This window comes from Electrophorus electricus, chromosome 16 (assembly GCF_013358815.1).
Source record: "Electrophorus electricus isolate fEleEle1 chromosome 16, fEleEle1.pri, whole genome shotgun sequence".
Taxonomy (NCBI): Eukaryota; Metazoa; Chordata; class Actinopteri; order Gymnotiformes; family Gymnotidae; genus Electrophorus; species Electrophorus electricus.
In genome coordinates, this window is record NC_049550.1 from 12,316,085 (window position 1) to 12,330,084 (window position 14,000).

Sequence of the window (14,000 nt, forward strand, 5' to 3'; positions counted from 1 at the left end):
CAGTTCAAGATCACTTTCTTGGCACGGCTGTATCGGGTACAAGTTTGCTAAAGGACTGAACATGCTCTGTGGAAGTCACAATGGTTTTTTTTTATTTTGTCTTCATCCCTCCATCTCTCCCTCCATTGCCATTCCTGTCTTTTTCTCTCTCCCTCTCTCTCCTTCTCTCTCTCCCCTCTCACCCACCGCCCTCCCAAGGAGTCTGGATGAAATTCATCAGAAGCGTCCCCATTCCCATTCTCCCACTCCGTACTACAGCTCCTCGCAGGAGGCACGGTCCGGAGACTCGGACTACGACTACTCTGAGGAGAGGTATGGGTCCCTCTTCACCTAGACACTTGCTGTGGCCCGCCTGCTTCCCGAAAACGCTGCTGAACATCTAAGATTCGTATTGATTAACAACCTGCTCTGTGGTAGTGAATTCAAAACCTCCAAGTGAGGCAGAAATACCCAGATTTTTATTTGTTTGCAGTTAAACAGTGTTTATTTTATACATTTGGCTCATGAGCTGTTGCTAATTTGCCCCATGACTAGTTTAAATATTTTAATACTTTGAAAATTGTTTCATGGCACATATGTGATTGCAAAAGTTGTTTAATAGCATAGTTTTACTCTACTAACTTACTAATACTATTAATATAACTAACAACCAAGTTATTTAAACATTATTATTGTTATATCCATTATTATTATCATTTCTAAATATGTGTCTCTCATTACTTGTCTGTATTCACTGATTTGTATTTTTGGCCATCGTCTTACTTTTGGCTTGGGTTGTTTTTTGTTTTGTGTTATTACCCATCATCACAATGGCCTCAGTGAGGTTCTGGACGTGCACAGGTCAATCCGAGGTGGAAGTGCTGAGTGCCTGCACACGAACAGGTAAAAAAAACATTGAAATGCAACAGTTGTCATTTATCAGCATAGTTTCTTCAGTTGAATGATGTAACTACACTTCCCAGCATCCTTTTCCAAGTCACAAACAAACAAAGTCACAAAAAATGCTTTGTTTGTTAACAAAACAAGGCTGTCCACATTTCAGGATTGCCCACGCCTTGGCAAACTGCAGTATATTGAAATATTTTATTGATTGCAAGCACTGGGTTTGAAAAACAACATTTATTCTTTGCTATAATTTGCTTTGAATTATTTAACAAATTTGACTAAATTGATCTTTCTTTTCTATGCATAGCCAAACTGCATGTCTAACGTTTGTTTTTGGTTACTCTTTTCATTGCTTGGCGACTTGCGTACTAACCTTGCTAGGACCCTAGGTAGGAACTGTAATACCTTGCCCCCAAAGATGCCCTTGTTAGCGAATGGCATTCACAAAGACATATACAGGTAAGAGCTTGTGCTGGTTTTCTGCTCCTGAGAGCCCTAACCCTAGACACTGCCCCATGTGACACCATCCCAGCTCTGTGCCGTCTGAACGGTGTTCCAACTTACTGCCACTTCACCTTTAACCTGTGCTCCTGCTTAAGAGGCATGGACAGATGTAACGTCTCGAGGTAAACAGTATGCGATGAAGAGGCACGATTAAACATACGTTTATTACACACACTAATGATACAGAAAACACAACACTCACGCTCTGTACACCGTAAACACCAACACACACGCTACAACACAGGAGACGTATATACACTAAAGACGATTACACATAATGCAAAACAGGTGGACGACACGAGAGGGCGTGACAACACGCACGAACACGCACACACCAAGACGTTTGAGGAGGGGGCGGGGCCGTAACATGACACATGATAATACGCATCCCTCTGCTTCCCATCATCCTTTGCCTCAAAGTTAGAAATTTGTTGTCAAACTACCTCCTACATGGGTGTGGACTACCTAGAGATGCAAACCACTACACCACTGGGTTGCATAAGCAGACTTCGTCATACATATAGAGTATATAATTTATAAAATAACACATGCACAGACGATAAATTATGCGGTCACTCACGTGCGGTCCGACTGCTGCGGTGACCTGCGCTCCACCCCTGTGCAGCGTCGTGTGGTGACAGCCGGGTGGATGCGAGCTTTTTCCCCTCCACGCTGGCCTGCAGCAAGAGCAGCACCAACTGACGCCTGTGGGCAGGGGTGCCCGCCTCCGGCTCCGGCGGAGTCCCGTGCCAGCCCTAATCTGACCTGCAGCATCTTAATATGAGAGCTGGGTGGGCCAGATTAGGGATTAGGCGTGAATGCTGCAAGGCCAAAGAGCACCCGGAGGGGACGCAGCACCCCTGAGCTACAGCAAGCACGCGCTGTAGCAGAATATTACAACCACGTTTTCACTGTGCGTTCATACGATGGGGACGATTTGGGTCGATTTGTATTGAAAAAAGACCTTGAATCTGTAAGGTGGCCTGTGATAGCTATCTATCTATCTATCTGTCTATCTGTCTATCTGTCTGTCTGTCTGTCTGTCTGTCCGTCCATCTATCTATCTATCTGTATATCTAAAACCTGCTATATATATATACACACACACACACGCACACACACACACACAGACACACACACACACAAAGTATATATATTTTATATATATAATTGTATATTATGTTGTATATTATGCAGGTTTTATGTTCGGTGTTAGTTATATGTTATTCTGTTTGTTTTGGTCAGTCTGTCTTAAGTCTTTCAATTATATGGTTTTGTGGGTATGAACAGACCTGAGAATGTATTTTCTTTATGGATGGAGTGAATTTAAATTGTAGGTCATGTATCAAAGTGAATCCACAAACATACCCAAATCCTCTGTTTAGTGCACAGGGGAAAAGGCAAACCATTTGTGCCTTAAGGTCTGGGCGGCTGACATTTGCTTGATCTTTTATTAATTTCTGGGTCCTGAATCACAGTCTGCTTATAACTTCTAAAGTCTTTTCTCGTATCTATACAGTTCATTTGTTTTTGTTTTGTTTTTGGCTTGCCTGCATGCTTTTTTTGCTTGTTTGTTTATTCGTTTCTTCCCATGCTAAGCTCCACCCTTCCTGCATGCCTAAAGACTAAATCGTCTCTCCGTGGTGCCGCCCCCCAGCGTGTGCTCAGATTTACAGATGAGGTCAGCATTAGGTAAGAGCCCAAGAGTGTGCGCTAGACATGTAGGCTAGCAAACAGACTAAAAGATTAAACATGCAGTAATATTTAATTTGATTGCAAACCACAGAGGAGTTATGCAGTTTTGAGGTATCTAAAACACACTCATGAATTACTAACTGGCACCATATCTTGTGTTAGATCATGGAGAAGAAAAAGCTTCAAGCTTTTACAGTAACAGCTTGCTCAAAGGTTTTACAGTAATACGGTTTGTCCACTCGAGAGCCTTGCTGCTAGTATGGTTGCCAGAACTTTAGTTATTTTTACCACTTATCAGAGTTATCTAGCACTCCTACACAGGCTGAAATCTGAGAACAGATTTTAGCCTGTTCTGTGTAAGTGGGCCTGTGATTTTTTTACATGTTCTGTGTAAGTGAGCCCATGATTTTAGCCTGTTCTGTGTAAGTGGGCCTGTGATTTTTTACATGTTCTGTGTAAGTGAGCCCATGATTTTAGCCTGTTCTGTGTAAGTGGGCCTGTGATTTTTTACATGTTCTGTGTAAGTGAGCCCATGATTTTAGCATGTTCTGTGTAAGTGGGCCTGTGACTTTTACTGGGCTGTAATCAGCATCATTAACGCTGTCAGGTTTTAAGGGGAATGAAACCCATAGTCCAGCTGGGTGAAGGCATGTGGACAAGACGAAGTCAGGGGGTTAGAGAAAAGAAACAGACCCAGCTCTAAAGTCTGCGTCAGGTCTGCATCGATGTCCTGGACCTGTAGGCACGGTGCGACCATTCTCCATCTGCTGGCGGGTCTGTCCACAGTAAAGGGTACAGTCCCAAAGCTCTAATGAGGTGTTCTGGCACCCAGAGCTTTGGCTAAAAGCGCTACTCATTGTGCCAAACAAACGATCCCTGGCGTAAAGTTCACGAGCAGAGTGTACTGCCATCGCAATGCCAGAGGTGCAAACACAGGTCCCTGGGGATTAAACTCAGATCTTATCACATGAACGTCACAGCTTGTTAACGACTCCCTGTCTGTCTCTCTCTCTCTCTCTCTCTCTCTCCCTATCTCTCTCTCTCTCTCTCTCTCTCTCTCTCCCTATCTCTCTCTCTCTCTCTCTCTCTCTCTCTCCCTCTCTCTCTCTCTCTCTCTCTCTCTCTCTCTCTCTCTCTCTCTCTCTCTCTCTCCCTATCTCTCTCCCTCTCTCTCTCTCTCTCTCTCTCTCTCTCCCTATCTCTCTCTCTCTCTCTCTCTCTCTCTCTCTCTCTCTCTCTCTCTCTCTCCCCCAGTGATCTTCAGCCAGCGCTGGACAGAGTCAGGAGTGCCAGTACCACCTGTTTGAGGCCAGACGCTGGCTTCCATTCTTCTGAAAGGTATGGAAAAGTGAAAAGAGAACGTAGCAACGGAAGCAAACGACGGCGAGTTACGCAGCAGTTAGCTCCCCCTGACTTCCCACATTCCTTTGATGCTTTTCCTCGACTTTCCAAATGCTGTCACCTAAAAAGCGCAGCCCCGTCTCTGACAGGAGAGACACCCGTCCACCCATCTGGGTCCATCCATTCGGCTGGGTTTTCACATGTCGTTTTCTTTTCTTTGCATCTGTTTCGCTCATTTGCCGACTTCACAACTCCCACTCCGTGAGCAGGAGGTCAGGCACTTTGGATAGGCCTGCCTCTCCCAAATCAGATAAGAAAGCCATTGCCACTGACAGGTGAGATTCAAATCAACATCTGTCACAATCCGTCAAGCCCCCTTTTTCTCTTTTTTTGCTCCGTCTCTGTCCACACAAATCCTTTGTTCTCATTTTTTCTCTTCCTGTGAACCCTTCGCTTGCCTTCTTTGACTCAATCATCCTACTGTTTACATTTGCATTTCGACGACTCATTCACGGTTTTGGTCTCTCTCCCACCTCACCAAATTGCCCCCACTGGCTGTTTCACTTGCTCCTCCTCCCTCTGGTGGCTGTGCTCAGGATCCAGCCCACCTCCATCCTGCGGGGCAGCAGGTGGAGGAGAGATGTGCCCCTCCACCCCTTTGACCCCACTGGCCCTGTGGGCTCCTGCAAGAGCTTACTTCGGGACAGGTGCTCGCCACCCTCTATAGTATACTACTATATGCCCTCTATAGTATACTACTATACGCCCTCTATAGTATACTATTATACACCCTCTATAAATGCCCTCTATAGTATACTACTATATGCCCTCTATAGTATACTACTATATGCCCTCTATAGTATACTACTATATGCCCTCTATAGTATACTACTATACGCCCTCTATAGTATACTACTATACGCCCTCTATAGTATACTATTATACACCCTCTATAAATGCCCTCTATAGTATACTACTATATGCCCTCTATAGTATACTACTATATGCCCTCTATAGTATACTACTATATGCCCTCTATAGTATACTACTATATGCCCTCTATAGTATACTACTATACGCCCTCTATAGTATACTATTATACACCCTCTATAAATGCCCTCTATAGTATACTACTATATGCCCTCTATAGTATACTACTATATGCCCTCTATAGTATACTACTATATGCCCTCTATAGTATACTACTATACGCCCTCTATAAATGCCCTCTATAGTATACTATTATACACCCTCTATAAATGCCCTCTATAGTATACTACTATATGCCCTCTATAGTATACTACTATATGCCCTCTATAGTATACTACTATACGCCCTCTATAGTATACTACTATATGCCCTCTATAGTATACTACTATATGCCCTCTATAGTATACTACTATATGCCCTCTATAGTATACTACTATACGCCCTCTATAAATGCCCTCTATAGTATACTATTATACACCCTCTATAAATGCCCTCTATAGTATACTACTATACACCCTCTATAGTATACTACTATACGCCCTCTATAGTATACTACTATATGCCCTCTATAGTATACTACTATATGCCCTCTATAGTATACTACTATATGCCCTCTATAGTATACTACTATACACCCTCTATAGTATACTACTATACGCCCTCTATAGTATACTACTATATGCCCTCTATAGTATACTACTATATGCCCTCTATAGTATACTATTATACACCCTCTATAAATGCCCTCTATAGTATTCTACTATACACCCTCTATAAATGCCCTCTATAGTATACTACTATATGCCCTCTATAGTATACTACTATACGCCCTCTATAGTATACTACTATATGCCCTCTATAGTATACTACTATACGCTCTCTATAGTATACTACTATATGCCCTCTATAGTATACTACTATACGCCCTCTATAGTATACTACTATACGCCCTCTATAGTATACTACTATATGCCCTCTATAGTATACTACTATATGCCCTTTATAGTATACTACTATATGCCCTCTATAGTATACTACTATACGCCCTCTATAGTATACTACTATATGCCCTCTATAGTATACTACTATATGCCCTCTATAGTATACTATTATACACCCTCTATAAATGCCCTCTATATTATTCTACTATACACCCTCTATAAATGCCCTCTATAGTATACTACTATATGCCCTCTATAGTAGACTACTATATGCCCTCTATAGTATACTATTATACACCCTCTATAAATGCCCTCTATAGTAGACTACTATATGCCCTCTATAGTATACTATTATACACCCTCTATAAATGCCCTCTATATTATTCTACTATACACCCTCTATAAATGCCCTCTATAGTATACTACTATATGCCCTCTATAGTAGACTACTATATGCCCTCTATAGTATACTATTATACACCCTCTATAAATGCCCTCTATAGTAGACTACTATATGCCCTCTATAGTATACTACTATACACCCTCTATAAATGCCCTCTATAGTATACTACTATATGCCCTCTATAGTATACTATTATACACCCTCTATAAATGCCCTCTATAGTATACTACTATATGCCCTCTATAGTATACTACTATATTCCCTCTATAGTATACTACTATACACCCTCTATAGTATACTATTATACACCTTCTATAGTATACTACTATATGCCCTCTATAGTAGACTACTATACACCCTCTATAGTATACTACTATACGCCCTCTATAGTATAGTATTATACACCCTCTATAAATGCCCTCTATAGTATACTACTATACACCCTCTATAGTATACGACTATACACCCTCTATAGTATACTACTATACGCCCTCTATAGTATACTACTATATGCCCTCTATAGTATACTACTATAAACCCTCTATAAATGCCCTCTATAGTATACTACTATACACCCTCTATAGTATACGACTATACACCCTCTATAGTATACTATTATACACCTTCTATAGTATACTACTATACGCCCTCTATAGTATACTACTATACACCCTCTATAAATGCCCTCTATAGTATACTACTATACACCCTCTATAGTATACGACTATACACCCTCTATAGTATACTACTATACGCCCTCTATAGTATACTACTATACACCCTCTATAAATGCCCTTTATAGTATACTACTATACACCCTCTATAAATGCCCTCTATAGTATACTACTATATGCCCTCTATAAATGCCCTCTATAGTATACTATTATACACCCTCTATAAATGCCCTCTATAGTATACTACTATACACCCTCTATAAATGCCCTCTATAGTATACTACTATATGCCCTCTATAGTATACTATTATACACCCTCTATAAATGCCCTCTATAGTATACTACTATACACCATCTATAAATGCCCTCTATAGTATACTACTATATGCCCTCTATAGTATACTACTATATTCCTTCTATAGTATACTACTATACACCCTCTATAGTATACTATTATACACCTTCTATAGTATACTACTATACACCCTCTATAGTATACTACTATACGCCCTCTATAGTATACTATTATACACCCTCTATAAATGCCCTCTATAGTATACTACTATACACCCTCTATAGTATACGACTATACACCCTCTATAGTATACTACTATACGCCCTCTATAGTATACTACTATACGCCCTCTATAGTATACTACTATACACCCTCTATAAATGCCCTCTATAGTATACTACTATACACCCTCTATAGTAGACTACTATACGCCCTCTATAGTATACTACTATACACCCTCTATAGTATACTATTATACACCTTCTATAGTATACTACTATACGCCCTCTATAGTATACTACTATACACCCTCTATAAATGCCCTCTATAGTATACTACTATACACCCTCTATAGTATACGACTATACACCCTCTATAGTATACTACTATACGCCCTCTATAGTATACTACTATACGCCCTCTATAGTATACTACTATACACCCTCTATAAATGCCCTCTATAGTATACTACTATACACCCTCTATAAATGTCCTCTATAGTATACTACTATATGCCCTCTATAAATGCCCTCTATAGTATACTATTATACACCCTCTATAAATGCCCTCTATAGTATACTACTATATGCCCTCTATAGTATACTATTATACACCCTCTATAAATGCCCTCTATAGTATACTACTATACACCCTCTATAAATGCCCTCTATAGTATACTACTATATGCCCTCTATAGTATACTATTATACACCCTCTATAAATGCCCTCTATAGTATACTACTATACACCATCTATAAATGCCCTCTATAGTATACTACTATATGCCCTCTATAGTATACTACTATATTCCCTCTATAGTATACTACTATACACCCTCTATAGTATACTATTATACACCTTCTATAGTATACTACTATATGCCCTCTATAGTAGACTACTATACACCCTCTATAGTATACTACTATACGCCCTCTATAGTATACTATTATACACCCTCTATAAATGCCCTCTATAGTATACTACTATACACCCTCTATAGTATACGACTATACACCCTCTATAGTATACTACTATACGCCCTCTATAGTATACTACTATACGCCCTCTATAGTATACTACTATACACCCTCTATAAATGCCCTCTATAGTATACTACTATACACCCTCTATAGTATACGACTATACACCCTCTATAGTATACTATTATACACCTTCTATAGTATACTACTATACGCCCTCTATAGTATACTACTATACACCATTAATAAATGCCCTCTATAGTATACTACTATACACCCTCTATAGTATACTACTATACGCCCTCTATAGTATACTACTATACGCCCTCTATAGTATACTACTATACACCCTCTATAGTATACGACTATACACCCTCTATAGTATACTACTATATTCCCTCTATAGTATGCTACTATACACCCTCTATAGTATACTATTATACACCTTCTATAGTATACTACTATATGCCCTCTATAGTAGACTACTATACACCCTCTATAGTATACTACTATACGCCCTCTATAGTATACTATTATACACCCTCTATAAATGCCCTCTATAGTATACTACTATACACCCTCTATAGTATACTACCATACGCCCTCTATAGTATACTACTATACGCCCTCTATAGTATACTACTATACACCCTCTATAAATGCCCTCTATAGTATACTACTATACACCCTCTATAGTATACGACTATACACCCTCTATAGTATACTATTATACACCTTCTATAGTATACTACTATACGCCCTCTATAGTAGACTACTATACACCCTCTATAGTATACTACTATATGCCCTCTATAGTATACTACTATACACCCTCTATAAATGCCCTCTATAGTATACTACTATACACCCTCTATAAATGCCCTCTATAGTATACTATTATACACCCTCTATAAATGCCCTCTATAGTATACTACTATACACCCTCTATAGTAGACTACTATATGCCCTCTATAGTATACTACTATACACCCTCTATAAATGCCCTCTATAGTATACTACTATACACCCTCTATAGTAGACTACTATACGCCCTCTATAGTATACTACTATACACCCTCTATAGTATACTATTATACACCCTCTATAAATGCCCTTTGTAGTATACTACTATACACCCTCTCTAAACGCCCTCTATAGTATACTACTATACACCCTCTATAATATACTACTATACGCCCTCTATAGTATACTACTATATGCCCTCTATAGTATACTACTATACGCCCTCTATAGTATACTACTATACACCCTCTATAATATACTACTATACACCCTCTATAATATACTACTATACGCCCTCTATAGTATACTACTGTACACCCTCTATAGTATACTACTGTACACCCTCTATAGTATACTACTATACACCCTCTATAGTATACTATTATACACCCTCTATAAATGCCCTTTATAGTATACTACTATACACCCTCTCTAAACGCCCTCTATAGTATACTACTATACACCCTCTATAATATACTACTATACACCCTCTATAGTATAATACTATACGCCCTCTATAGTATACTACTATACACCCTCTATAGTATACTACTATACGCCCTCTATAGTATACTACTATACACCCTCTATAGTATACTACTATACACCCTCTATAATATACTACTATACACCCTCTATAATATACTACTGTACACCCTCTATAGTATACTACTGTACACCCTCTATAGTATACTACTATACACCCTCTATAGTATACTATTATACACCCTCTATAAATGCCCTTTATAGTATACTACTATACACCCTCTCTAAACGCCCTCTATAGTATACTACTATACACCCTCTATAATATACTACTATACACCCTCTATAGTATACTACTATACGCCCTCTATAGTATACTACTATACACCCTCTATAGTATACTACTATACGCCCTCTATAGTATACTACTATACACCCTCTATAGTATACTACTATACGCCCTCTATAGTATACTACTATACACCCTCTATAATATACTACTATACACCCTCTATAATATACTATTATACTCCCTCTATAGTATACTACTCTACGCCCTCTATACTAGACTACTATACACCCTCTATAAACGCCCTCTATAGTATACTACTATACACCCTTTATTGTATACTACTATACACCCTCTATGAACACCCTCTATAGTATACTACTACTATACACCCTCTATGAACACCCTCTATAGTATACTACACTACGCCCTGTATGAACTCTGTGTATCACTACATCGCAAGAGCCTCAACTATCAGTGCCAGGTTCAGTGTTAGTTGAGTGACATAAAGTGATATAAAGTAGGGCTGTGGGACTAGGTGTGGTAAGTGTTGGTTAAGTTTGCCATTAGGTTAAGATGAAAAACAAGTGTCCTCTCATCTTTGCCTGCATTTCTTCTTTGATCTTTTTCTTGCTCCGTTTCACCCTGTGTATCCATTTTTCTGTCTCTTGCTCTGTGTCACTCTTTCTCTCTCTCTGACTCCCCCCCCAGAGCACATCCGCATGGAGTCCATTCCTCTCCTGCAGGGTCTCCCTTGTCAGTGCGCAGGGGCAGACAATTACCCCAGCTTCCTGCGAAAGGCAGCAGTGCAGAGCAAGGTGGGCTTGCCCGACTTCTCTCCTTTATGCTCTCACACCAGACGTGTGGCCAGAAAAGCCACGCACCTCACCACCCACCTTCATTACTCCACAGCAGACAAATAATCCCACTCCTCTTCCTCACTCATTTGCCTTAACCATTACTACAGTCCTCTCCACAATCATGCTTGCTTCTCTGTCTCTCTCCTCTCTATGTCTGTCCCTTCTTGTCCTTCAACTCATGAAGAACATGTCTCTTCTCATGTAGACCATGTCTCTTCTCATGTAGACCATGTCTCTTCTCATGTAGACCATGTCTCTTCTCATGTAGAACATGTCTCTTCTCATGTAGACCATGTCTTCATGAGCAGTAATAAACCTGAAGAGACAGGTAACTCCCCTCATAGCTTGCTCACCAGTCATTCAGCCTATGTGCCTTGAATTATATTTTGACTGAAAGACATTGATATGATCATTATATATATATATATATCATAATATCATAATTGATTGATATCCCCTGATAGAATCATCTATCTATCTATCTATCTATCTATCTATCTATCTATCTATCTATCTATCTATCTATCTATCTATCTATCTATCTATCTATCTATCTATCTATCTATCTATCTCGCTCTCTGTCTTTCTTTCTTGCTCTCTCTCTCTCTCTCAGCTCTGGCAGTAGAGGATCGATCTCGTCATTTCAGTCAGATGCGAGTGTCGCCTCATCGGCTGGGCTATGCCAGCTCAGGCCACGACCAAGATGTAGAGCTCAAGAACAAGAGAGACGTGAGTCGGCCACAGCCTTGCGCATTTCTGGAATATTCTTCCCTTTCCGGCTGCTTCAGAGTGCTTTAAACATGTCGCTACCTGGAGTTACCCTGGCAACCTATAATTGTGTGGTGCAAATCTGTAAAAAGGCCTGTAATCTGATTCTTACTGATAATTTACATTGCTCTGAACTTCAGAAGTATGATTAATGGGCCCTTTTCAAGTGGAAAAATTACACTCAGATGAAATACGATCTGAAAACAAATCCTATTGCTCTTTTCCTTTTTAAAAATAGAACATTTTTTCAAAACAAGGAAGCAGTTTCTCATTTAGAATCTTTTTAAGTGACTGCTTTGCCAAACTGGAAACAAGGCAAGGCATTCTCTCATAATAAATACATACTTGCATTTATTTTTATACTCAGCACCCATGAGAAAATAGGATAGCAGTTAGACTGTAATAGATAGATAGATAGATAGATAGATAGATAGATAGATAGATAGATAGATAGATAGATAGATAGATAGATAGATAGATAGATAGATAGATCAGTCCATTTCAATACTTTGGAAAGGCGTAGTATTGAGGCTGGAGAGACTGGAGTAAACCAGGCCATGTGAATGGGACTGAGGGACTGGAATGGGTTCTCTCCTGTGTCTAGAGTGGGTTCTCTCCTGTGTCTGGAACACGTTCTCTCCTGTGTCTGGAACACGTTCAGTCCTGTGTCTAGAGCGGGTTCTCTCCTGTGTCTGGAACACGTTCAGTCCTGTGTCTAGAGCGGGTTCTCCCCTGTGTCTGGAACACGTTCAGTCCTGTGTCTAGAGCGGGTTCTCCCCTGTGTCTGGAACACGTTCAGTCCTGTGTCTAGAGCGGGTTCTCCCCTGTGTCTGGAACACGTTCAGTCCTGTGTCTAGAGCGGGTTCTCTCCTGTGTCTGGAACACGTTCAGTCCTGTGTCTAGAGCGGGTTCTCCCCTGTGTCTGGAACACGTTCAGTCCTGTGTCTAGAGCGGGTTCTCTCCTGTGTCTGGAACACGTTCAGTCCTGTGTCTAGAGCGGGTTCTCTCCTGTGTCTGGAACACGTTCTCCCCTGTGTCTGGAACACGTTCAGTCCTGTGTCTGGAACACGTTCTCCCCTGTGTCTGGAACACGTTCAGTCCTGTGTCTAGAGCGGGTTCTCTCCTGTGTCTGGAACACGTTCAGTCCTGTGTCTAGAGCGGGTTCTCCCCTGTGTCTGGAACACGTTCAGTCCTGTGTCTAGAGCGGGTTCTCTCCTGTGTCTGGAACACGTTCTCTCCTGTGTCTGGAACACGTTCAGTCCTGTGTCTAGAGCGGGTTCTCTCCTGTGTCTGGAACACGTTCTCTCCTGTGTCTGGAACACGTTCAGTCCTGTGTCTAGAGCGGGTTCTCTCCTGTGTCTGGAACACGTTCAGTCCTGTGTCTAGAGCGGGTTCTCTCCTGTGTCTGGGCAGATGTACAAGCGGAGTTGCGACAACATGTCAGCGAGGTCGTCTGATAGCGACATGAGCGACGTGTCGGCCATCTCGCGGGCCAGCAGCGCCTCCCGCCTCAGCAGCGGCAGCTACATGTCTGTCCAGTCCGAGCGGCCACACGGACGTGTCAGGTCAGGACACGTTTGAACTAGCACATCTGTTTGCTTGGCTTCTGCCCTCTCCCCTCATGCATGCTCAGCTCTGTCCGCTGTC

At 40.8% G+C, this 14,000-nt stretch overlaps 1 protein-coding gene across 10 annotated transcripts in view; it reads left to right on the forward strand.

Moving 5' to 3' along the window:
- The window catches only part of rims1b (regulating synaptic membrane exocytosis 1b), a 56,403-nt gene that overhangs the window by 35,831 nt on the left and 6,572 nt on the right, over positions 1-14,000 (forward strand). For 9 of the 10 annotated variants that reach the window (XM_035534766.1, XM_035534764.1, XM_035534765.1 and 6 more), the window contains 6 exons: positions 199-312; positions 820-882; positions 4,339-4,422; positions 11,437-11,543; positions 12,199-12,314; positions 13,767-13,918. In XM_035534766.1, coding sequence (XP_035390659.1) covers positions 199-312; positions 820-882; positions 4,339-4,422; positions 11,437-11,543; positions 12,199-12,314; positions 13,767-13,918 — 636 coding nt within the window. The remainder of the gene's footprint in view (positions 1-198; positions 313-819; positions 883-4,338; positions 4,423-11,436; positions 11,544-12,198; positions 12,315-13,766; positions 13,919-14,000) is intronic. The other variant, XM_035534771.1, reaches the window with a different exon arrangement.